This window comes from Salmo salar, chromosome ssa26, assembly GCF_905237065.1.
Source record: "Salmo salar chromosome ssa26, Ssal_v3.1, whole genome shotgun sequence".
Lineage (NCBI taxonomy): Eukaryota > Metazoa > Chordata > Actinopteri > Salmoniformes > Salmonidae > Salmo > Salmo salar.
In genome coordinates this window covers 6,691,570-6,719,188 of record NC_059467.1, presented here as the reverse complement: position 1 = coordinate 6,719,188, position 27,619 = coordinate 6,691,570, and the positions used below count along the sequence as shown (strand labels likewise).

Sequence of the window (27,619 nt, the reverse complement as noted above, 5' to 3'; positions counted from 1 at the left end):
TTTAAACAAATCATAGCCAACTTATTTAATCATTATTTTACTGCAACAGTGTCAGATAGGAGAATGTGGGAGTAAGAAGAAGCTGAGGACCACTGGCGATAGCGTTGTTATAAATTTGAAACTTTGATAACACAGAAACATGACTCATGGTTGGGGTAGGGAAACTATCAACACAACGAGGAACCGAGTCAGGAAAACACAGGTTAAGAAGTTCAACTTCAGCACATGTTAAAATAACAATCTCGCTTTAACATGTTGGTCACAATGATTTGTCTTATATTAGCCAACAAGGTGAAAAATCTGTTGTTGTGCCCTTGAGCAAGGCACTTAACCCTAATGTGCTCCAGGGGCACCGTACTACTATGGCTGACCCTGTAAAACACATTTCACTGCACCTACCTGCTGTGTGACAAAACAATTGTTCTTAAATTTGTAAGGCATAGTATAGTTCCCAAGATGAAAACAATTTGTTCCACAATGGCGATAAAACATTTAATACTTCAACTTAACTGTGGAGGCTCACAACTTAACTGTGGGCACACAGCCAAAAGTGTAAACATGATGCAATTGACATTTTAACCTGTATACATAAGATATTGTTACGGATTCATTTGACTATTAAGAGACATCATGTTAGTCTGGATACGAGTCTTTTTAGCTAACATTCCACTCCTTGCCACACCTGTCATTTGCCAAAGAGACCAGGCAATCATGATGTCAGTATGAGCAGCTATTTTTTCAGTGATCTTCAGTTATGTGCAAAAGGTTACAAACAGCGATTGTTAATAGTATACTTAAAAAAAAAAAAAGAACCACTGGTATGTATGCCACAGGATAAAACTAATATTGACACATTGTGTGCTTATTATTTTCCCAGTGCTAAAACAATCAAATTAAAAAGTATTACTTAACTAAATATAATCTATTTGAAATCATTAAAAGTTCTATTTTTTTGTTATTTGTCTTGCCATCCTTGGCTGTGAAATTAAAAACTATGATAAAAAATACCAATGAGTATCAATCCCCCTTAAAAACAAAAATACTGAGTAAGAACAGCTGTGACCCTCATAAAAGTGGCACACGGGCACAGCCAGACACGGGCACTGTAATCTCCCCTGCATAAACCCTGCAGTAAAACAGGACTGTTTTTATGTTTCCTGTCTCCCCTTATGGCGACCCTAGTACACAACATCAAGTCCCATGATTCATATGAGCCACACCCATATTCCTGCTAGGTCAGTTGACCCAGTGGGTGACATCCTCTCAGCCCAGGAAGGTGAGGCCCGCCATGACGCTGAAGCCCAACAGGATGAAGAACACCTTGAGCAGCTGGTTCTCCGGGGAGTTCAGCTCGTGAGGCAGAATCTCCATGAAGGTGATGTAAATAAAGGTCCCGGCCGCCAGCCCCTCCAGGATGGCCTGGATCAGAGCGCCTGCCGCCAGCTGGGCCTCGATAACCCCGATGCCCACTCCGATGCCCAGCGGAGACATCATGGCGAAGACGCCCACGTAAGCCGCAACCCACATGGGCGGGACCGCACTCTGCACCAGCTTCACCGACAGGCTGAACACGATGATGCTTTTGTGGACCACAATGGCGATGCAGATCTCTAATACCTGGATAGGATGGAGAGAAAACGAGATTAGAGGTTAAATTCCTCTCCTACTTCCTTTATCGCAGTAAGATGAAGAAAGCTGTATAAGATCAACACAAGCTGTAGAAATGACACATCTCTCATTTATAGTCCTTTGAAAAGTCTATTAACAGGTTAGCCTAAATAGATCTCACTTCAAGACAGATAGTCTTTGATCAACCAGAGAAAGCGGTTTAAAAAGGACATTATACTCCTAAGTAGTCAGATGTTTTCAGACCTCAAAGTAGTCTAATATCAAATTAAGTTCACGTCCCAGGCCATCTGTTTTGTTGATCCAGGGTTGTATTCACTACGAAACAAACGGGCCAAAACAGGGAGGGACCTACCTGAATTTGTCCAATAAGAAACACTTGTTTTTGCTTTCACTAGATTTCATTTTTTGCGACAGTGCAAAATATGTTTGCTACGGTGTGTACAAATGAATACGACCCTATAGTCCACAATCCCAAATAATTGGAAAAAAGATCATTTCCAGATTCTGTGCTGCTCTTTTCCATTTATTTGGGGTTGAGGCTACAGCTGGATCTACACAACCAATTACATAGGATGTGGACATGACGTCAGACTATGTTTGAGTTCTGAAAACATGTGACAACTTTTGATTTGAATGTAATGTCCCTTTACCAGTTAAAAGTTACATTCCTGTCTTTCCCACTCCTCTTCTTTCTACCACAGTGAGTTCTCACGTCAATCAATGTGTCAGAAACTTTCATGTCTTTATAGTGTATTGACTTTTGGTAAAATATCTCAGAGCCTTTTGTCATTAGAATCCGCTGACATGGTGCATGCTGTGTGAGTGATGTTATACTGAGGATGTGAGAGGAAGTGCATGGAAATCATGCCTGTGTCTCACTTCCCTCTGCCTCTACATTGCATAAATGAACAAGAAACTCTAAACCTCCCGACAGTACGGGTGATTGGAAAAAGTTGTCCTAGGGCTTTCTCCTAAGCACAGCAATAGCTTCACTATGCTTTTGTGATGGAAAGAGACTGCCCTGAATACCAACAAAGGACAATACAGTGAAAAGGAGAACTGTCTGTGAAGAGCAAGTGAAAGAGCACATCACATGAAAAGCACGGGTTAGAAAAATCGACTTTATTTTTCCCCCAATAGAAACACTATTCTCCCTGCACTGTAATATACAACTTGATAAGAGCTAGGTAAATGAGTAACTGGTTTGAGAATTCTAAATATGGCCTGTTTTAGATACATTTTACCTTATAAATCATTGAAGACAAATGTGAAACCAGTCATATGGCAGCAAACTGACGCATATCAACTTTCCCATTGTATTGTTTATGAAATGCTGTTACATTATGCAGAATTGAAATTGTAAGGCCTTTTAACTTGGAAGGATGGGTACTCTCGAATGTATTAATTATAGGCTATACCGACTTTCTCTGTTTCCTATCATGTTAAATATGAGCCACAATCAAAAGCGACCATTAGTACGTACTAACAACCACACATATTTTTGTAAAACTGTCAATTTACTTTTAGTTCTCTTCAGTTGGTATAGACTACATTATCGTTCCATTTAATTACATTGTTTTGTTTACCTACATTTGCTTCCTCTAAAAGACATCACAGCCATGTGGTTGTTGCTGAGGATCATTAGTAACAGTTGATAATATAAAAGAAAAATGACATGAAGGCTAATTAAATCGTTATGGAGCGGAGCATGGTGCAAGACTTGGCTGTATATAGTCACAGTTTCATGGTTAGTGAAGGCAAGAGACGAGGGTATAGCTTACACTATTCTCCCTATTATAAGTAAACTAATCTTCCAATATTACCGTGGGTTGAAAAACTGAATGTGGTAATTTTCAGAATGAATCAAACCACAGTTCTTTCTTTCGTGCATAAGGGCTCTCTTTACCAGTTTATAAATACTTTCCTAACCCTAAATAATCTACAAGAGCAGAGTATTTTTTATTTATTTTATTGACCAATTGGTACTAAAACTGACTAATATGCATGTTAGATAGCCTTCTATCATGAGCCTTCATGATCCATAATATTTTGAACCCATTCTCTAAATATTTTCGAATGAGTCTGTGGACAAAATACTTACTAAAAAAAAGGTACATTGTAATTAAAGGGATGGCTTAAGATAAATGTACTCAAAACCCTATGGAATGAAAACTCCATGAGAAAATCTGTTGGCCAGGAAGGAGGGTTTTCAGCAGTTGAATTACATTTGTTCAGCACGCGCAAAGGAAATCACACCTGCAAATCCTGTATGCACCAGCACAAGGTAAGTCTGAATACCAACTACTGAGAAATGCATAGGAAAAGCTTGCGTAATTTCCTAAATCGGAATTGGGCCCATTATGAGTAGGGCTGTGAAGATAAAATAAATATTGCTATATTTTTGGCAAAAATGAAAACATGAAGCAGACCAAAGTATGTTCCTTTAAAAACCTACTGTATGTAAAATATTGTTAGCTATAGATTGGAAAATAAATAAATGTGACCCTGGATGAAAAGATGATATTTGTTTCAAACATCAGGGCTGTTTTCCAGAGGCCCATTTGGGTTTACTCCAGATAGAAACTCATACGAACAACAACTTACACACAATGACTACATCTCATCTGCCCAGAACTGCATGTTTACGCCGCCATCCCTATTGCCTGCATTATTGTTTTCCCACTTGGCCTTAAAAATTGTACCAATTTGTTTTTCCTCGATCACCAATGCTATTTAAATAAATAATTTATATTCTTCCATTGTGTTAATGTCGGATTGATTGATTTCCACGTTTTTAGTATACGTTTGTCTCAAGATGGTTGATTAGAAGAGAATTGTCCAGCCCATTGGCAATCTCACTACACCCCCATATGCCATGTCTTGAAATATGCAGACATACAAATTAAAAGTAAATATCATAAATTAACAGCAAAAAGTAAATGGACCGTCCTCAAATGTGCGCTCAGTCAGAACTTCTGGGTATGCTCCAGCAGAGATCTTCATACAATGACGAGATGCTCATGTCGCCGCCCTAACAATGGGAGTCGTTGTCCCAAAGGCGGGAAGACAGGCGACAAGCTAAGGTCCAAAATAAGCCCATAGAAATACATTGGTCTTATTTTGGACAGATTTTGTCAAGTGAAACCTCTAGCTTCATCTCTTCCTCTATTCTCCCTCCCAATGAGTCTCTCGCGCCAGACGACTTACGTGAGACTAGATCGGCTCTATCAGGTACAGATGGTGCTAAAGCAAAAAGCTAATTGTAATTAACTTACAAATTAATTATTATTATACCAGTCATGGGAGCCTGGGACCTGAAACCAGACTTCTACATCCAACAACAGTCGAAGGACAGAGGGATACACTAGCTAGAACTTTCTGATCGCAGATCTGGTAGAACAAAAAAGCATGACTGTGACTTGCCAATTTGATTTGTTTCCCCCATGGTGTTCATCCTGTTCTACTGTAGGTGACAGGGCGACGTGTGCACTAAAACAGCTTAAAACCGGGTGTATCACTGTTGGCTGTCGGGGCAAGGAGGTCATAAGTGCTCCAGCTGAGAATTAGGTTTTCCCGCTGCCATTAAATGTAATAAAGGTTTAGACAGAGGCGGGGTCATAGTGATTTGCAATAGACATACAGCAATAAACCATAATGATTTGTCATTCAACATGCCTATGTGGGTTTAGTTTGTAAGCTCAAATGGGCAGCGATGTCCAACGGGCCTATAAAAAACGAAATACTTTCTCAGAATATGGGGTCATCCTGCAGGTGCTTTCTCAAACGTATAAAATATTTCAAAGAATCTACTGAGTCTAAGTTAAGGAGGGTTTCCCTCAAGTCGAGAGAGAGAGAAGGACTTGTACACTCCAGCCGCTAACAAGCTACTTGCAGCTGTAGTCGCATGTCCACAATATTGATAAATTATTAAGTTTGTCACCTGGAAGCTTAGCCAAATAGGGTCTATCGGTTTATTAAAACTCTACACTCAAGTAGTTGTGATATGTTGAATTTGATTACTGTAACCAATTACTGCAAGGCAGATTATGAAACAAAACCAGGTATAAAACAGAGTTGAACAAGGAATTAAGGCTCTGAGAAAATGTACTTGACATGTGAGAGTTCTCTCCTGGGCGCTCTGTCATGTCTTCCAGCTTCGACGCCTGTTATTGTCTTTGTCAATAAAACATCTCATACTCTGGAAGCAATCCTGATCTTTCTTCATTGTTGATTTCCGAGACCGTCAAATCACAAAGCATGATAAAATTACTGTAGCTGGCTAATAAATGTTGAGAAACATTAGGAAATAGTTTGGTTTATTTGCCCAACATCTACCAGTTATCTACCTTTGATAAGCAGCTAGCTGGCTATAGCTAGCTGGTAGCTTGCTAGCTAATTAGTTAGCTAATTAGCTCCCATGTCAATTTCAAGTCTATAGGGCTTTCACTCAATGCTCTTGAATGTAGAGAAAAAAAAGGGGCAATTCAAGAGGGTGCTATGAAATTAATTTCTCTTTGCCCCATGCCATTAAACGTCACATAAAAAAAATCAATCAATAGATTATTCTCTACAATATTATAACCTTAATATAATTGTACTTGACAGTGTTGACGAAATAAGAACCTAACATTTGCTGTGACTGTTGCTAGTTTAGACTGCAACGGTTGTCTCTTCCATATTCGAATACATTCGTCTCTCCCATATTTGGCATCAAGAGGTGGTACCAGTTGGAGGTGTTTCTGCAGGTTGGAGCAATCAAAATCAATTTGATACCCTTGTCATTTTTATCTTCAGATCCTTAGATTGAGTGGCAATATAGCCAATGAAAGCTGTTGAGGGGACTTTTCTTTGGCGATTTAAAGGGAAAGACTTAGAAATACACAATGAAAACAGGGACAGATTGAATTTCAATAGACACCCTATGCGAAGACAGTCTTAGCTTTGCTAATAAATATATATTCTCTCAACCAGCTTCATGAGGTAGTCACCTGAAATGCATTTCAATTAACAGCTGCGCCTTTTTAAAAGATAATTTGTGGAATTTCTTACCTTCTTAATGCGTCTTAGCCAATCAGTTGTGTTGTGACAAGGTAGGGGTGGTATACACAAGATAGCCCTATTTGGTAAAAGACCAAGTCCACATTATGGCAAGAACAGCTCAAATAAGCAAAGAGAAATGACAGTCCATCATTACTTTAAACACATGAAGGTCAGTCAATGTGGAAAAAGTGCAGTCGCAAAAACCATAAAGCGCTACGTTGAAACTGGCTCTCTCTAATGAGCTTTTCCTTTGCAGCCGAGTTACCAGTCTCAGAAATTTCAGCCCAAATAAATGCTTCACAGAGTTCCAGTAACAGACACAGCTCAGCATCAACTGTTCAGAGGAGACTGCGTGAACCAGGCCTTCATGGTTGAATTGCTGCAAAGAAACCACTACTAATGGACACCAATAACAAGAAGAGACTTGCTTGGGCCAAGAAACACAAGCAATGGACATTAGACCAGTGGAAATCTGTCCTTTGGTCTGAGGAGTCCAAATTTGAGATATTTTGTTTCCAAACTCCGTGTCTTTGTGAGACGCAGAGTAGGTGAACTGATGATCTCAGCATGTGTGGTTCCCACCGTGAAGCATGGAGGAAGAGGTGTGATGGTAATTCGCTGGTGACACTGTTAGTGATTTATTTAGGATTCAGGGCACACTTAACCAGCATGGCTACCATAGCATTCTGCAGCGATACGCCATCCCATCTGGTTTGCGCTTCGTGGGACTATCATTTGTTTTTCAACAGGACAATGACCCATTACACCTCCAGGCTGTGTAAGGGCAATTTGACCAAGAATGAGTGATGGAGTGCTGCATCAGATGACCTGGCCTCCACAATCATCCAGGATGCTCAGGATGAGCTGTACCGCAGAGTGATGGAAAAGCAGCCAACAATTGCTCAGCATATGTGGGAAGTCCTTTAAGACTGCTGGAAAAGCATTCCAGTTGAAGCTGGTTGAGAGAATGCCAAGAGTGTGCAAAGCTGTTGTCAAGGCAAATGGTGGCTACTTTGAATAATCAAAAATATATTTTGATTTCTTTAACAGTTAAGTTACTACATGATTCCATGTGTGTTATTTCATAGTTGATGTCTTCACTATTATTCTACAATGTAGAAAATAGTAAAAATAAAGAAACCCTTGAATGAGTAGGTGTGTCCAAACTTTTGACTGGTACTGTATTTAGTCACTATTTTGTTTTCTATTCAGCAGATTTCATTTAGAAAAAGCCCATGTTTTTCACTCACGAACCTGCCACCACTAGTTAGCTTGTCAGTTGACGTTCGAAGTTTGCGCCGTTCTGCCACAGAGTTCTATTGAGCACTTGACATTCCATTCACTCCAAACATAAAGAAAGTGTTTAGTATTTACTAGAATATACTGAAGTAAATAATAAACAGTGACAGAGTGAGCAGCTCGAGGAAGAGTCTTGGTTGTTCCAAACATCTTCCACTTAAGAATGATGGAGGCCACCGTGTTTTTGGGGACCATCAATGCTGCAGACATTTTTTGGTACCCTTCCCCAGATCTCTGCCTTGGCACAATCCTATCTCGGAGCTCTACGGAAAATTTGTTCAACCTAGTTTTTGCATGCCAGAGCACTGTCAACTGTGAGACCTTATATAGCCAGGTGTGTGCCTTTCCAAATTATGTCCAATCGATTGAATTTACCACAGGTGGACTCCAATCAAGTTCTAGAAACATCAAGGAAGATCAATGGAAACAGGATGCACCTGAGCTCAATAACAAAGTTCATATCAAAGGGTCTGAAAACTTAAGTAAATAAGGTATGTTTTAAATATTTTATTTAAATTTGCAAAAATGTATAAAAACCTGTTTTCGCTTTGTCATTATGGGGTATTGTGTCTAGATTGATAAAAATAAAGAATTAAATGTAATCAATTTTAGAATAAGGCTCTAAAGTAACAAAATGTGGAAAAGGTCAAGGGGTCTGAATACTTTCCGAAGGCACTGTATCTTCTCAAAGAAACTGCCGGTAGTTCGACAACTTGCCATCATCTTTCTGTCATGCTGCTTGTTGACAAAGGTCCGGTTGAGCAGCTCATTTTTAAAATGGCGTTTGTTAGGGTGGGACTGGAACAAAAGCCTGCACACCCATTAGCTCTTCTGGAGGACGGTTGACCACCCTTGTAAAACATTGCAAGCAAATATGTTCTATGCCTTTATAAAATAATTTGCTCATTCAAACAGATCAAAGATCAAATGGCTATGGTAGTACACAAATCTTCAGCTGAAGCAAGCCCACAATTGTTCCAATACATTTAACTTTTTCAGTTTAGTCATATTTAACGTTGCTACCTTAAGTGTTAATAGAAGCTAGTCAGCCTGCAAAGTTAAGTAGCAATGTCCCATAACTTGGATGTCCAAATAAACTAAAGTATCTACAAAGGTTTTGCAGCAACATAATCCAGAAGGCTATACAGTTGAAGTCGGAAGTTTACATACACCTTAGCCAAATACATTTAAACTCAGTTTCACAATTCCTGACATTTAATCCTAGTAAAAATTCCCTGTCTTAGATCTGTTAGGATCGCCACTTCATTTTAAGAATGAAATGTCAGAATAATAGTTCAAAGACTGATTTATTTCAGCTTTTATTTCTTTCATCACATTCCTAGTGGGTCAGAAGTTTACATACACTCAATTAGTATTTGGTAGCATTGCCTTTAAATTGTTCAACTTGGGTCAAACATGTCGGGTAGCCTCCCATAAGCTTCCCACAATAAGTTGGGTGAATTTTTGCCCATTCCTCCTGACAGAGCTGGTGTAACTGAGTCAGGTTTGAAGGCCTCCTTGCTCACAGCAGGGGCAAAAATCTGATATCCACTATGGAGGGGACAATTACATGAAATTCTCAAGAGCAATTCCTGAGGGGGACACCAAAAGTAGTGCTGTAACACATAGCCTACATTGTAATATGGTAAATGTATATTGAGGAACCAAAGAAATAAGGTGTTTGCCGTACTGCTAACTACCGGTACCCAAAACTACACAACTAATCACAACAGCAATACCATTGCCTTTAACAAATCTTAGTTCAGCCAACAGTTTAAGTTGAGAGTGGGGGGTATCCATGGCATTTTCCAATTATGTTCCTATTTTACAAGTAAAAAAAATTGAGAACCTTTCATAATGTTGCCAAACAAAGACAAACTTACCTGAGACTCCCTGTCTCTGCCAGTCTGTCCCTGCATATCTGTCCCCAACTCTGCTGTCTGTGTGCCATCTGTTGCCTGCTCTGCCTAATGACATTGTGAAGCATTTCCATTAGAATTTCATTTCTTTCTTATGAACATTTTATCAACTAGTCTTTGAGATATTAGGCTACTAGGGTTCTTACTATGCGTTTTGGTGTATTGAAAAATACTCTGATGTCCGTCTTTTATTTTTCTGCCATTTTTCTACCTGGCTGGCTGGCTACACACAGTGTGTAGGTTATTTACAGTAGGAGATGGGCTTCCATCATCTTCATTCTATATGGGCTCGAATCTAAAAGGTAGCTAGCAAATGTGAAACGGATTAAAATGACAAGAGTTGACAGCTGTATGAGTTCACCATTTACACAACATATGCTGCAACCTTTTGTAATTTTAATAGTTTGTTTCATATTGGCTGGCTTCCAACAATAGCTGAATTTGCAAAGCTAGCGAGCACCAATTCAGTTTCAGTGGTGTTTGCTATAATCTTTGCTACCCGGGTTAAATAAAGGTGAAATAAAATAAATGTTACCTTGCGACAATTTAGCTTTTGCAACGAGACCATTAAATATATTTAAGACAATGGTAGAAGATAGTGTAGTTCTGTTCAGTTTATCGCTAACCTTATCACAGGGACTTTGAAGCACTAACATACATCATCTGCATGCTGATCTTGGAATAAATTGACGATAGCAAAGATTCCATCTTTGACGAGGCCACAAATGGAATAATTACTAGCTAGCTTAATAGTTAATATTTGCCCGCTAGCTCTGCATATTCAGCTAGTGTGTGCGCGCGCGATTGACTGGATTAACCTCACGTCAGTTACGTTCATTGAGTGCCTTTCAGACAGTGGATAACACCCCTCTGTTACCTTGCCAACTAAGGAACTGGCAGTGGATCAAACCATTGTGAGGCAAAGGGTGGGGGGGTGGGTCGCAATCTTTTGAAACTTAAAACGCGCTATTAAGTGTCTATAAAATCAGCACAATCGCGTATTATTAATATTATTTAAATTACATAGTTATGTTTCAGTGATATATTTGGGGGGACAAATCATATTTTTCCGAGGATGGGGGGGGGGGGGGGGGACGTCGTGTCCCCCCCGGGATTTCCGCCCCTGGCTCACAGACATTTTCAGTTCTGCCCACAAATTCTTTGGGATTGAGGTCAGGGCTTTGTGATGGCCACTCCAATACCTTGACTTTGTTGTCCTTAAGCCATTTTGCCACAACTTGGAAGTATGCTTGGGGTCATTGTCCATTTGGATGACCCATTCACGACCAAGTCTTAACTTCCTGTCTTGAGATGTTTCAATATCCACATCATTTTCCTACCTCATGATGCCATCTATTTTGTGAAGTGCACCAGTCCCTCCTGCAGCAAAGCACCCCCACAACATGATGCTGCCACCCCCATGCTTCACGGTTGGGATGGTGTTCTTTGGCTTGCAAGCCTCCCCCTTTTTCTTCAAACATAACGATGGCCATACAGATCTATTTTTGTTTCATCAGACCAGAGGACATTTCTCCAAAAAGTACGATCTTTGTCCCAATGTGCAGTTGCAAACCGTAGTCTGGCTTTTTTTAATGGCGGTTTGGGAGCAGTGGTTTCTTCCTTGCTGAGCGGCCTTTCAGGTTATGTTGATATAGGACTCGTTTTACTGTGGATATAGATACTTTTGTACCCGTTTCCTCCAGCATCTTCACAAGGTCCTTTGCTGTTGTTCTGGAATTGATCTGCACATTTCGCACCAAAGTACATTCATCTCTAGGAGACAGAATGCGTCTCCTTCCTGTATGATGTCTGCGTGGTCCCATGGTGTTTATACTTGCATATTATTGTTTGTACAGATAATAGTACCTTCAGGCGTTTGGAAATTGCTCCCAAGGCTGAACCAGACTTTTAGAGGTCTATATTTTTTTCCCTGTGGTCTTGGCTGATTTCTTTTGATTATCCCATGATGTCAAGCAGAGAGGCACTGAGTTTGAAGGTAGGCCTTGAAATACATCCACAGGTACACCTCCAATTGACTCAAATTTTCTGGATTTTCCCAAGCTGTTTAGAAAAGGCACAGTTTACATACACTAAGTTAACTTCTGACCCACTGGAATTGTGATACAGTGAATAAGTGAAATCATCTGTCTGTAAACAACTGTTCGATAGATTACTTGTGTCATGCACAAAGTAGATGTCCTAACCGACTTGCCAAAACTATAGTTCGTTAACAAGAAATTTGTGGAGTGGTTGAACAACGAGTTTTAATGACTCCAAACTAAGTGTATGTAAACTTCCGACTTCCAACTGTATGTAATATTTTTTCCTAAAATTACTGTTCGCGGTTCACAAATTATTTTTCACATGATTAGATTCATCGCGATTGAACAAAATCCCAACAAATATAATGGTGAAGTTAATCGTTTGTTTCATCAAAAGAATCATACGAGTCGTTCCAAAAAAACTGTATGGCCTCATTTGCAGTATCGATGCAGGGCCAGACTACTGCATTTGGGGCGCCAACCTCAAAGCTAACTTCCTGCATTTCAACATATTTTGCCATGGTGCAGAGAAAAACATTTGCAGATTTATAATGCTATTCTAGAAATTGTCATGAGGCTAAGATAAACCTTAAAATGTACACAGGGCTCTAACATCAATGACATGCATGTCAATCTTTCATGGCTCAAAGTGGACGAGAGATTGACTTCATCACTACTTTTTATAAACCCTGTTGACAAGCTGAATGCGCCGAGCTGTCTGTTTAAACTACCAGCACACATCTCGGACACCCATGCATACCCCACAAGACATGCCAGCAGAGGTCTCTTCACAATCCCCAAGACTATGGGAGGCTTACAGTACTATATAGAGCCATGACTTTATGGAACTATATTCCATATCAGGTAACTGGCACACAAACACTAGCACTCTACACACACACACACACACGTACATTATTGTATGGTGGTATTACACATTTTGTATTGTAGATATGTAGTAGTGTAATAATATTATATGATGTAGCGTTTTATCTGTTGTTTTGTATGCGTCTCTGTGTGTGGAGTAAAAGTGGTCTAGAGTTTTTTTTCTTCTCTCTGGTTGCACATGTGACATGCTGGTAGAAATGAGGTAAAACGGATTTAACCTCTCTTGGGGAGGTGGGACGCTAGCTGATGATCTTCATCAGATGACACTCCTAGGACATCATGTTACACAATACATGCATGTTTTGTTCGATCAAGTTGATATTTATATCCAAAAACAGCATTTTACATTGGCGCGTGATGTTCAGAAAATATTTTGCCTCCAATACTGCCGGTGAATCAGCACAATTTTCAAAAATACTCATCATAAACGTTGATAAAATATTAAACTGTTATTCAAAGAATTATAGATGAACATCTTTATGCAACCGTTGTGACAGATTTCAAAAAAGCTTCACAGGGAAAGCACACTTTCCAATAATCTGAGTACTGCGCTCAGAAAAAGACATCAAACAATACAGATACCCGCTATTTTGGAGTCATCTAAAATCATAAATAGCATTACAAATATTCACTTACCTTTGATGAGCTTCATCAGAAGGCACTTCCAGCCTCAGATCCTCCACTTCCTGGTTGGATTTTTTTCTCAGGTTTTTGCCTGCCATATGAGTTCTGTTATACTCACAGACATCATTCAAACAGTTTTAGAAACTTCAGAGTGGTTTCTATCCAAATCTACTAATATGCATATTCTAGTTCCTGGGCCCGAGTAGTAGGCCGTTTAATTTGGGTACGTTTTTCGTCCGGCCGTGAAAATACTGCACCCTACCCAAGAGAGGTTAAATTTGCCTGCATTAATGTCCCTGGCAATTAGGAGCACCGCTTCTGGATAAGCAATTTTTTGTTTGCTTATGGCCTTATACAGCTCGTTGAGTGCGGTCTTAGTGCCAGCATTGGTTTGTGGTGGTAAATAGATAGCTACGAATAATATAGATGTGAACTCTTGGTAAGTAGTGTGGTCTAAAGCTTATCATGAGGTATTGTACGTCAGGTGAGCAATACCTCGAGACTTCTTTAATAATAGACATCGCGCAACAGCAGTTATTGACAGACAGACACACACACACCTCCGCCCCTTGTCTTCCCAGACATGGCTGCTCTTTCCTGCCGATGCACGGAGAAGCCAACCAGATCTATATTATCCGTGTCTTCGTTTAGCCACGTCTCAGTGAAACATAAGTTATTGCAGTTAATGTCCCGTTGGTAGGATAGTCTTAAATCGTAGATCGTCCAGTTAGTTTTCCAATGATAGCACGTTGGCCAATAATACAGAGGGTACTGGTGGTTTACCTATTCATCTGCGAATTCTTACAAGGCACCCTGCCCCCCTCCCCTTTTTTCTCTTTTCTTCACACAAATGACGGCAATTTGAGCCTTGTCTCGACAAAGCAGTATACCCTTTGCGTCGGACTCATTAAAGAATCTTTGTCCAGTTCGAGGTGAGCTGTTTTGATGTCCAGAAGCTCTTTTTGGTCATAAGAGACGGTAGTAGAAACATTATGTACAAAATGAGTTACAAACTATGTGAAAAAAAAACACAAAATACCACAGTTGGTTAGGAGCCTGTAAAACAGCAGCCATTATAATCCAAAATGTATTTGGACCCCAGGAAGAGTAGCTACTTTTGCTGTTTTTAAACCTCATCTTATGCTTTTGTTAACAGTGTGCCATGAGGCTGAGAGAAAATGTTGCCGTTATAAAAAGGACATTTCCTGTAATTCTACACTTTTTACTATCTGGGTCACCCACCCAACATCCACTGGGACCAAACATCAATTGGGGGAGTTTGGGGGGGCCCCCTGGACGTCGGGGGCCCCGGGACATGTGGTGTGGTAGCAGGATTACAAGATTGTTATATTTATGCACCAAATGGTTGTTTTATTTAATAAAGAAAGGTTCTTTGGACTCTCTCTCTCTCTCTCTCTCCTTTTCTGAGTTAACTGAGAGAAGTATTCTGAAGCTTGGGCTGGCAACTGATTAAGTGATGGCTTGGTGCTAAAAAACCTACAGCTGGCATTCCATTGATCAGATATGGTGGGTGATGTCAACGAGATAGAGAGCCTGGAGGAACAGAACAAAGGCCACAGTATTCCTAATTATCCTGGTATCTGGGAGACAACACCAGAGGCAGATGACCACAGGATGAACCCAAAGTGGCTTATGGTGCACCCAATCGATATGGGGGGGGGGGGGGGGTTGAACCAGCTACGACTGAGCAATCTTGGTATCAGGAACAGCATGGTCTGTAAGGGGTAGGCTCTCGGTCCAACAGTCAAGACGGTTGGGTCGACGGTTTCATCATTGAAATAATTAATATATTTCATTTAACTTCATTTAACTAGGCAAGTCAGTTAAGAACAAATTCTTATTTTCAATGACGGCCTAGGAACAGTGGGTTAACTGCCTTGTTCAGGGGCAGAACGACAGATTTGTACCTTGTCAGCTCGGAGATTCGAACTTGCAATCTTTCGGTTACTAGCCCAATGCTCTAACCACTAGGCTACCCTGAAGCAAAGGGGTGAACAGAGGAGGAAAAAAGGAGGAGGGGGAGGGAAAAACAAAATAAATAAAACACTAGTAGGAAGCACAGGGAAGAGCTCTTTGACATCTGGCAGAAAGCCATTCTAAATGATTTTATGGCAAACATTTAGTAGTGAATTGCATTCAAGTGTAACTTCATCACCTCACGTGCGCCGCTCAGACTCACCGCTAGGTGTACACTGAACAAAAATATAAAAACGCAACAAGTGTTGGTCCTATGTTTCATGAGGTGAAATAAAAGTGTTCCATATGCACAAAAAGCTTATTTCTCTCAAATTTTGTTTACATCCCTGTTAGATTATTTTGGCAAAGGAGAAATGCTCACTATCAACCTGACAGGTGTGGCATATCAAGAAGCTGATTAAACAGCATGATCATTACACAGGTGCACCTTGTGCCGGGGACAAGAAAAGGCCACTAAAATGTCCACCAGAGCAGAATTGGGCATTGCATCCAACCAGCCTCACAACCACAGACCCCTTGTATGACGTTGTGTGGGCGAGCGGTTTGCTGATGTGAACGTTGTGAACAGACTGCCCCAGGATGGCGGTGGGGTTATGGTAAGGACAGCCATAAGCTACGGACAACAAACACAATTGCATTTTATCTATGTCAATTTGAATGCACAGAGATACATACCGTGACGAGATCCTTAGACCCATTGCTGTGCCAGTCATACGCTGCAATACCCTCATGTTTCAGCATGATAATGCACTGCCCCATGTTGCAAGGATCTGTGCACAATTCCTGGAAGCCGAAAATGTCCCACTTCTTCCATGGCCTGCACGCGTCACCCATTGAGCATTTTTTGGATGCTCTGGATCGACATGTACGACAGCGTGTTCCAGTTCTTGCCAATATCCAGCAACTTCGCACAGCCATTGAAGAGGGACAATATTCCACAGGCCACAATCAACAGCCTGAAACTCTATGCGAAGGAGATGTCGCGCTGCATGAGGAAAATGGTGGTCACACCAGATACTGACTGGTTTTCTGATCCATGCCGCTACTTCTTTAACTTCACTAGGGTAGAGGGCAGCATTCGGAATTCTGGATGAAAAGCGTGCCCAAATTAAAATGCCTGCTACTCGGGCCCAGAAGGTAGGATATGCATATTATTAGTAGATTTGGATAGAAAACACTGAAGTTTCTAAAACTGTTTGAATGATGTCTGTGAGTATAACAGAACTCATATGGCAGGCAAAAACCTGAGAAAAATCCAACCAGGAAGTGGGAAATCTGAGGTTTGTAGTTTTTTCAAGTGATTGCCTTTACAGTGACTTAGGGTTCATTTCGCACTTCCTAAGGCTTCCACTAGATGTCAGTCTTTAGAACGTTGTTTCAGGCTTTTACAGTGAACAGAGAGCGAACGAGAAGGCCTTGAAGTTGGTGACTCAGAAAATGACATGAGTTCAGTGGCGCGCGTTCACGTGAGAGGTAGCTGTGTTCCATTACATTTTTGAGGACATTGGAATCGTCCGGTTGGAGCATTACTGAAGATTTGTTAAAAACATCCTAAAGATTGATGCTATACATCGTTTGATGTGTTTCTACAAACATAAATATAACTTTTTTTGACTTTGTCGTGAAATTTTCGGCGCGCTTCCTACATTTGGAGTAGCTTACGGAATGCGCTAACAAAAAGGAGGTATTTGTACATAAATTATGGACTTTAGCGAACAAAACATTTGTGGACCTGGGATTCCTGGGAGTGCATTCTGATGAAGATCAAAGGTAAGTGACTATTTATAATGCTATTTATGATTATAGATGACTCCAAAATGGCGGGTATCTGTATTGCCTGATGTTGTTTTCTGAGGAAAGTGTGCTTTCCCCGTGAAGCTTTTTTGAAATCTGTCAAAGCGGTTGCATTAAGGAGATGTTTATCTATAATTCTTTGAATAACAGTTTAATATTTTATCAACGTTTATGACGAGTATTTCTATAAATTGATGTGCTCATTCACTGGAAGTTTTTGAAGGAAAAACATTTCTGAACATTACACGCCAATGTAAAATGGTTTTTTTGGATATAAATATGAACTTTTTCGAGCAAAACATACATGTATTGTGTAACATGAAGTCCTATGAATGCCATCTGATGAAGATCAAAGGTTAGTGCTTAATATTAGCTGCATTTCTGTTTTTTGTGACACCTCTCCTTGCTTGGAAAATGGCTGTGTGGTTTTTCCTTGTCAAGGTGATGTGCTAACATAATCTAATGCTATGCTTTCGCCGTAAAGCCTTTTTGGAATCGGAAAATGTGGTTGGATTAACGAGAATCTTATCTTTAAAATGGGATATAATAGTATGTTTGAGAAATTTGAATTATGACATTTTTGTCGTTTTGAATTTGGCACCCTGCTATTTCACTGGCTGTTGAATAGTGTGTCCCGCAGGTGGGACGTGACCCTCCCACCTACCCAAGAGAGGTTAAGGCATCTGTGACCAACAGATACATATCTGTATTCCCAGTCATGTGAAATCCATTGATTAGGGCCTAATTAATTTATTTCAATTGACTGATGTCTTTGTACGAACTGTAAATCAGTAAAATCTTGGAAATTGTTGCATGTTGCGTTTATATTTCTGTTCAGTATAAATAATGCCTTGTATTTTCATTTGAAGAAAGAAGTAGTTGAATATTATTGGAATGTATTTGAAGATACACTTGGAAAATATTGGCATCCATTTGTAATGTATGGGTGCATTTGTTTTAGCTGACCCAGTGCCACAGGTGGGCAAAGATTTCCCTTTTAGGACCAACATAATGGTTTAATATGTTCCCCGGGCGAGCTAAAACAAATGGACCTATTGTGCTATTTAAGTACAGCTCGCTCTCCAGCACCTACCTTTGAGTCTGTGGTCTGCAGCCCGATGGCCAGGCCCTCGAACACAGAATGCAGGGAGAGCGAGAAAAAGAGCATGAACGAGCGAAAAGAGGAGTGGGCCTGGAGGTCCATGTGGACATGGTGGGCACTACCCTCCAGGTCGGTGGACGAGGCTTTCCCCTGCCCGTGCCCATGGCTGTGCACCAGAGGTGCTCTCTCCTGGTCTGACCCTTGCATGGCATCTTGTCTGCAGTTCAGAACGATCCTCTCCACGATGAGCACAGTGAAGAAGCCTACAGCTATAATGAACTCTGGGAGGGGGAAGCTGGTCTGTTTGAGAGGTGAAAACAACGAAAGTAAGAGTTCTGTTTAAAATAACACCAAAGATTAGGGATAGTATATATATATATATATATATATAGTCCTTAACACATCACCAGGTAATGAACCTGTGGATTAATAACTTCAACACTAACTAGCACATTTTCCCATGTTTTACAGATACAATAGAACTAAAGTATAACTGTTGTAACTATCCCTTAATACATTGGTTTTGTGCCATGGATAATCATATAGCTTTTTGTCATTTTACAAAGGGGATGGGAGTGTGGCCAGGCATCAATGACACTTTGTGATGTTGCTGACAGACAGAAGACACTTACGTCCACCCTCCGTGCGTCCAGCTCAGCATTGATGTCTGACAGGTAGTCTGGGAAGATGTCCAACAGACAGGCAGCCAGGAAGACGCCTCCGGCAAAACAGCTGATGAAACTCAGGACCAGCCGATGGGTTTCTGCATGATAAAAAATGCATTTTGTTATTACAGCCTGAATTTAAAATAGAACAAATTGAGATATATTGTCAGTGAGACAAAACCCCATAATGTCAAAGTGGAATTCTCTTTTATTTTGACAAATTCATAAAAAACGAAAAGATGAAATGTCTTGAGTCAATAAGTATTCAACCCCTTTTATGGCAAGCCTAAATAAATAACTTCAGGAGCAAAAATGTGCTGAACAAGTCATAATAAGTTGCATGGACTCACAGTGTGCAATAGTGTTTAACATGATTTTTGAATGACTGCCTCATTTCTGTACCCCACACAGTCGAGCTGTGAATTTCAAATACAAAAAGACCAGGGAGGTTATTCAATGCCTCGCAAAGGGCACCTATTTGTAGATGGGTAAAAAAAGTAATACTAAAAATGAAATAAAAATCAGATATTGAATATCCCTTTAAGCATGGTGAAGTTATTAATTACACTTTGGGGTGGTGTATCAATACACCCAGTCACTACAAAGATACAGGCGTCCTTCCTAACTCAGTTGCCGGAGAGGAAGGAAAGTGCTCAGGGATTTCAACATGAGGCCAATGGTGACTTTAACAGTTAGAGTTTAATGGCTGGGATAGGAGAAAACTGAGGATGGTTCAACAACATTGTCGTTTTTTTATTTAACTTCTATGGGCAAACGTCCCACCCTAGTCAACAGCTAGTGGAATCGCGTGGCACGAAATACAAATACCTCAAAAATGCTATAACTTCAATTTCTCAAACATATGACTATTTTACACCATTTTAAAGACAAGACTCTCGTTAATCTAACCACATTGTCCGATTTCAAAAAGGCTTTACAGCGAAAGCAAAACATTAGATTATGTCAGGAGAGTACCCTGCCAAAAATAATCACACAGCCATTTTCAAAGCAAGCATTTATGTCACAAAAACCAAAACCACAGCTAAATGCAGCACTAACCTTTGATGATATTCATCAGATGACACTCCTAGGACATTATGTTATACAATACCTGCATGTTTTGTTCAATCAAGTTCATATATCAAAAACCAGCTTTTTTTTTACATTAGCATGTGATGTTCAGAACTAGCATGCCCACTAAAAACTTCCGGTGAATTTACTAAATTACTCATGATAAACGTTGACAAAATACATCAATTATTTTAAGAATTATAGATACAGAACTCCTTTATGCAAACGCTATGTCAGATTTTAAAATAGCTTTTCTGCGAAAGCACATTTTGCAATATTCTGAGTACATAGCTCGGCCATCACAGGCTAGCTAATTTGACACCCACCAAGTTTGAGGCTCACTAAACTCAGAATTACCATTAGAAAAATTGGATTACCTTTGCTGTTCTTCGTCAGAATGCACTCCCAGGACTTCTACTTCAACAACAAAATGTTGTTTTGGTTCCAAATAATCCATAGTTATATCCAAATACCTCCGTTTTGTTTGTGCGTTCAAGTCACTATCCGAAGGGTAACGTGCAAGCGCATTTCGTGACAAAAAAATTCAAAATATTCCATTACTGTACTTAGAAGCATGTCAAACGCTGTTTAAAATCAACTTTTATGCGATTTTTCTCGTAAAATAGCGATAATATTCCAACTGGGCGACGTTGTATTCGTTCAAAGGCTGAAAAAAAAAAATGGAGAAGTCTCGTGAACACGCATCTCAGTCTCACTGTCCCCAGGCTGACCACTTACAGAGCTGCTGTACTTTGCCCAGAGACAGCAGACACCCCATTCCACTTTCTGGCGGCTTTAGAGAGCCAATGGAAGCCTTAGAAAGTGTCACGTTACAGCACAGATGCTGTATTTTCGATAGAGATGCAACAGAAGGACAACAAATTGTCAGACAGGGCACTTCCTGTATGGAATCTTCTCAGGTTTTGGCCTGCCATATGAGTTCTGTTATACTCAGACACCATTCAAACAGTTTTAGAAACGTTAGAGTGTTTTCTATCCAAATCTAATTGTATGCATATTCTAGTTTCTGGGCAGGAGTAGTAACCAGATTAAAAATCGGGTACATTTTTTATCCGGCTGTGAAAATACTGCCCCCTATCCCAAACAGGTTAACCAACAATGCAGAGTAAAAAATAATAATAAAATGCGGTTGCTAAATAGACTAAAGGTAAAAGAGTAACAGTAACACAATAAAATAACAATAACAAGGTTACATACAAGGGTTACCGGTACCGAGTCAATGGACACGGGTTAGTTGAGGTAATTGTACATGTAGTCACCCCTGCACATTGACTTGGTACCGGTACCCCTTGTATATAGCCTGGTTGTGTTATTGTTTTTCCTTTAGTCTATTTATCAAACAACATTACTTTATTATAAAAAATAAAAAAAACTCTGCATTGTTGGTTACGGGCTCATAAGTAAGCAAGGTCAACACCTGTTTTATTTGGCGCATGTGACAAACATTTATTTGAAATAACATTTTAACCAGTTCAAGCTTTTAAAATAACGGTTCTGTTCTGGAACAGTATAACTTTCGTTATCGATTCTGGTTCTGTTCCTCAAAAAACGCCGTTATTTTCCGGTTTTCGGTTCTGTTCTCTGAACCAGTTCCAACCCCTGTAGCTTACAATGGTGTTCTCCAAAAATGATCTTATTTTGATACATTATTTTTTTAAATGTGTGCATGTAAACTCAGCAAAAAAGAAATGTCCTCTCACTGTCAATTGCATTTATTTTCAGAAATTTTTACTTGTACATTTTTGTACGAACATATCAAGATTCAACAACTGGGATATAAACTGAACAAGTTCCGCAGACATGTGACTAACAGAAATTGAATAATGTGTCCCTGAACAAAGGGGAGGTCAAAATCAAAGTAACAGTCAGAATCTGGTGTGGCCACCAGCTGCATTAACTTCTTTGGGAACGGGGGGGCAGTATTGAGTAGCTTGGATGAATAAGGTGCCCAGAGTAAACTGCCTGCTACTCAGGTCCAGAAGCTAAGATATGCCTATTATTAGTAGATTTGGATAGAAAACTCACCGTTTCTAAAACTGTTTGAATGATATCTGTGAGTATAACAGAACTCATATGACAGGCAAAAACCTCAGAAAAATCCAACCAGGAAGTGGGAAATCTGAGGTTTGTAGTTTTTCAAGTGATTGCCTATCCAATATACAGTGTCTGTGGGGTCAGATTGCACTTCCTAAGGCTTCCACTGTCAACATCAGATGTCAACAGTCTTTAGAACGTTGTTTCAGGCTTCTATTGTAAAAGGGGAGCGAATAAGAGCTGTTCGAACCAGTGGTCTGGCTGAAAGCCTTTAGTTTAGTCACGCACGCGGCTGAGGTAACGAGCTCCGTTCCCTTTCATTTCTAAAGACAAAGGAATTGTCTGTTTGGAATATTATTGAAGATTTATGATAAAAACATCAAAGATTGATTCTATACATCGTTTGACATGTTTCTACAAACTGTAATGCAACTTTTGACTTTCGTCTGGACTTAGTGCCCGCGCCTTGTGCATTTGGAATGGGGAACTAAACTCAAACAAAAAGGAGGTATTTGGACATAAAGTTCATCTTTATCAAACAAACATTTTATTGTGGAACTGGGATTCCTGGGAGTGCATTCCGATGAAGATCGAAGGCAAGTGAATATTTATAACACTATTTCTGACTTTTGTTGACTCCACAACATGGCGGGTGTCTGTATGGCTTGTTTTGGTGGCTGAGCGCTGTACTCAGATTATCGCATGGTGTGCTTTTGCCGTAAAGCTTTTTTGAAATCTGACACAGCGGTTGCATTAAGTTTCTATAATCCTATGCATAACACTTGTATCTTTCATCAGTTTATGATTAGTATTTCTGTAAATTCTTCGGATGTTTTGTAGGCAAAACATTACTGAACATAACGCGCCAATGTAAAGAGATTTTTGGATATAAATATGAACTTTATCAAACAAAACATACATGTATTGTGTAACATAAAGTCCTATGAGTTCCATCTGATGAAGATCATCAAAGGTTAGTGGTTAATTTTATCTCTATTTCTGCTTTTTGTGACTCCTCTCTTTGGCTGGAAAATAGCTGTATGTTATTTTTATTTTTTGGGGGGGGGGAGAACTAGGTGCTGACCTAACATAATCGTATGGTATACTTTTGCCGTAAAGCCTTTTTGAAATCAGACACTGTGGCTGGATTAACAAGAAGAGTATCTTTAAAATGGTGTATAATACTTGCATGTTTGAGGAATTTTAATTGAGATTTTTGTTTTGAATTTGGCGCCCTGCAATTTCACTGGCTGTTGTCGAGGTGGGGCCTTAACTTCTCTAGGGCCAGTGGGACGATTTCGTCCCACCTACGTAACAGCCAGTGAAATCCCGTGGCGCGTTATTCAAATACCTTAGAAATGCTATTACTTCAATTTCTCAAACATATGACTATTTTACACCATTTTAAAGACAAGACTCTCGTTAATCTAACCACACTGTCCGATTTCAAAAAAGCTTTACAACGAAAGCAAAACATTAGATTATGTCAGCAGAGTACCCAGCCAGAAATAATCAGACACCCATTTTTCAAGCTAGCATAATGTCACAAAAACCAAAACCACAGCTAAATGCAGCACTAACCTTTGATGATCTTCATCAGATGACACACCTAGGACATTATGTTATACAATACATGCATGTTTTGTTCAATCAAGTTGATATTTATATCAAAAAACAGCTTTTTACATTAGCATGTGACGTTCAGAACTAGCATACCCCCCGCAAACCTCCGGTGAATTTACTAAATTACTCACGATAAACGTTCACAAAAAACATAACAATTATTTTAAGAATTATAGATACAGAACTCCTTTGTGCAATCGAGGTGTCCGATTTTAAAACAGCTTTTCGGTGAAAGCACATTTTGCAATATTCTGAGTAGATAGCCCAGCCATCACGGCTAGCTATTTTGACACCCAGCAAGTTTGACCCTCACCAAACTCCGATTTACTATTAGAAAAGTTTGATTACCTTTGGTGTTCTTCATCAGAATGCACTCCCAGGACTGCTACTTCAATAACAAATGTTGGTTTGGTTCAAAATAATCCATAGTTATATCCAAATAGCGGCATTTTGTTCGGGCGTTCAAGACACTATCCAAGGGTGACAGAAGGGTTACGCGCCCGACGCGTTTCGTGACAAAAGAAAATCTAAATATTCCATTACCGTACTTCAAAGCATGTCAACCGCTGTTTATAATCAATTTTTATGCCATTTTTCTTGTAAAAAAGCGATAATATTCTGACCGGGAGTGGTTGTTTTCGTTCAAAGAGAGAGAAAGTAAACATGGAGTGGACTCGTGCACGAGCCTCAGTCTCATAGTACTCTGACCGGCCACTATCCAAACGTGCTAATGTTTTTCAGCCAGGGCCTGCAAAACCACGATTCAGCTTTTTGCCGCCTTCTGAGAACCCATGGGAGCCGTAGGAAGTGTCACTTAACAGCAGAGATCCCCTGTTTTGGATAGAGATAATCAAGAAGGCCAAGAAATGGTCAGACAGGGTACTTCCTGTACAGAATCTTCTCAGGTTTTGGCCTGCCAAATGAGTTCTGTTATACTCACAGACACCCTTCAAACAGTTTTAGAAACTTTGGAGTCTTTTCTATCCAAAGCTAATAATTATATGCATATTCTAGTTTCTGGGTAGGAGTAATAATCAGATTAAATCGGGTACGTTTTTTATCCGGCAGTGAAAATACTGCCCCCTATCCATAACAGGTTTTATGGGCTTGTAAGTAAGCATTTCACTGTAAGGTCGACACCTGTAGTATTTGCCGTGTGAAAAATACATTTTGATAAATTGTCATTTGGCGGTTATAAACCAATGGAAGAAACAAAGATAAACACTAGTCCACAGCAAACACGTGATTTGATTTGGCAAACAAGTAGATAGGCAAATGTTGATCACGTTTATGAAGTTATTGCAACACTTGCATGTAACTTTCTTCGTCCCGCAGCTACCCATTCATTGTTTACAGATGGTTGGTTATGAAGCTCCCGTAGCCTGGCATTCATGAACAACCAAACCTAAACTATTCGGTTTCACCAAAATAACGTTGCCATCAACAGAGGCATATCCAATATATATCTAGGCACAATGCTTAAGATGTGTCTGGTTGAACGAGTGCTTCGCTATCGAATAAGCGTTTAAAACACGTTATCCAGTTCTCCCTACCCCGGTCTGTAAAAGTGGGAGATTACTTGGCATTTTACTCACGTGACCTATAAATGGACTCCAATGCCATGGCAGCCCACACAAGCGGGAAATAGTACACCCTGGATCAAAACCTGTTTTAAACGCTTATGCGATAGTGAAGGACACGTTCAACACGAATCGTAGGTATTGTTCTTAGAGATATTGGATATTCCTTGTTGATGGGAAACCGAATAGTTTAGGTTGATGGAGGAAAGGACGCCAAGCAACGGAAGCGTCCGCAACGAGCCATCTGGCTCTTTTGCTCAACACATCCCAAGTGTGGAATTGCACGGGGTTACAGCATGATACTAGCCAGCTAGTATACAACTTGTAGGCTACCTACTGAAACGTACCTGTCCCACTGGTTTCTCTGAACCACTTCATCCGAGCAGGGATAAATCCTAAAAATACGGTCAGGAGCAACAAACCCACGAGGGCGCCTATTTTCACCTGTAACAAGTAGTCCATCTCGATTTGTTACTATACCGGGCTGAATCAAAACAGGCAATTTTGGGATAAGCCTAGTAAAATAGCGATTTAAACCAACAGTAAGATGAATACGCCATACGACCGTTTGCGTTACTGAAAAACAAAAACCTATGCTATTCGAAAACTCATCCCTACTACACTGAGAATTTCAGAAGCCATTTATGCGCCTGCTAGCTAACGTTATGGTTACATTGTCCTGCAATGTGTTGGAGGACTTCGCGCTAGTAGTCAGCAGCACAATTTATGACGTCACCCGTGTATGGTAATGAGCGAACCTTAAAAAATAAAACGCATTTCAAAACATCGTAAAAAGGACTTTTCCGCCATCGTGTGCCAGCATAACCAGCTGTTAATAGGTAATATTTGCGTCCTCTTCCTGGTAGCCACGCCTACTATGCTAATTTTAAGAATGCAGTTCGATTTTCTCAGACAGCGCAGCTCATTGCTGAGTCCACAGAAAGTTACGAATTCTTCCTAGGCACAGAACGCCTGACCTGATTCTTGTGACCAAACGGGGTAATTGAATCAATCATGATGTCTCACAACGTACTAGGAATGTGGTTCCTTAGTGTGTTCGACAATATAGCTCTTTGTCATGCTAGATCTAAACGTTACACTTCTTAATGGAATCTCAGATTCATGACTATTCGCATGTACAGACCCAATAGTTTCGCAATTCTTGACACAAACCGGGCACCTACTACCATACCCCGTTCAAGGGCACTTAAATCAAAGCTTGTTGATTTAGCTGATAATTTGAATCAGCTGTGTAGTGCTAGGGAATACACAAACGTCTTATCTAATTTTGCTGTTGAAGTATAGACACTCTGAGTTGTCTAACCCGTTCACAGGATTGGTTACTCTTGAGGTTCCTATGGCAGGGATGGGTAACTCCTGGGCTGGAGTAGTGTCACACTTTTTCTCAATCCCAAGCAAACACAGCTGATTAAAACGAATTGCATTCTAAACTGAAGATCGTGATTAGTTGATTATTGGAGTCAGGTGTGTTAGTTTGGGCAAACGTGTGACACCAATCAGGCACCTGGGGCCTGGAGTTTCCCAAACCCTGTCCTAGGTTTTCCAGCGAGCTAGGTAAATCTGCTTTTAATTTTAATGCGCCACATTGATGGAATAAAATTCTAAATACATTTCCTCGTGATGATCTGGTGCTGTTTAGGCAATTTAAAGTATTAATTGGGGAGGAATGTAACTGTTTTCTGGGTGATAAAAAAAAAATTGCTGCCCATAACTGTGTTTTTGTATTTTAATGTGTATATTTGTTTTATTATAATAATAGTAATAATAATAATAAAGGGCGCACCTTCTTGTGATGAAGCGTACTTCATGAGTTGTAACTGAAAATCTACTGGCATTTGGAAAGTTTGAGGTGAGGGAGAAAGTGTTGTTTGAACAAGTATTAGCATTGTTGAGTATCTTGCTAGCTGGATCGAAAAATGTTAGCTAGCCAGAGAAATGCTGAGCAACATTAACCAACTTATGTAATGAAATAATTAGCTTACTAATAAAGTCAGACAGTTAACGTGTTAGCTAGCTAACGTTACAACATCAGATGAGCTAACATTAACGTTAGTAACCTAACCAATTCGCAAAAATATAACTTGAGGAACCGGTCCTCAAATTATAACGCCTTAGTTGCTTACTGGAACCTGGCAATCTGTGTGAAATGTTAAATTGCTAACGAACTAACCACTATCTGTTAACTAATCTTTTCCCTCTACAGTATGTGGTTAATTTTCAGAATGAGAGAATTAGTTCAAAATGGTGCGTTGCTTGTTAAACAAGTGGA

At 39.9% G+C, this 27,619-nt stretch overlaps 1 protein-coding gene across 2 annotated transcripts; it reads right to left on the bottom strand.

The window, feature by feature from the left end:
* Positions 1–26,498, bottom strand: LOC106587070 (zinc transporter ZIP1). Of its 2 annotated transcripts, XM_014174978.2 has the most exons (5): positions 26,474–26,498; positions 25,677–25,773; positions 18,968–19,098; positions 18,327–18,635; positions 1–1,617 (listed from the first exon to the last, which is right to left on the bottom strand). In XM_014174978.2, the coding sequence occupies exons 2-5, from the start codon at positions 25,705–25,707 to the stop codon at positions 1,264–1,266; spliced, it is 825 nt and encodes a 274-aa protein (XP_014030453.1). In that variant the 5' UTR covers positions 25,708–25,773; positions 26,474–26,498; the 3' UTR covers positions 1–1,263. The 2 variants fall into 2 exon arrangements, with proteins under 2 accessions (XP_014030453.1, XP_014030451.1); XM_014174976.2 differs by lacking the exon at positions 26,474–26,498 and having other exon boundaries at positions 25,677–26,427.
* Positions 26,499–27,619: the final 1,121 nt, after the last annotated feature.

Excerpts from the sequence above, each read along its gene's own strand:
- LOC106587070 (XM_014174976.2), bottom strand. The coding sequence starts at position 25,791 with ATGGACTACTTGTTACAGGTGAAAATAGGCGCCCTCGTGGGTTTGTTG. Across the intron at positions 19,099-25,676 it reads CAGAGAAACCAGTGGGACAG|AAACCCATCGGCTGGTCCTG; the intron begins GTACGTTTCAGT and ends TTTATCATGCAG. Across the intron at positions 1,618-18,326 it reads TGCAGACCACAGACTCAAAG|GTATTAGAGATCTGCATCGC; the intron begins GTAGGTGCTGGA and ends CATCCTATCCAG.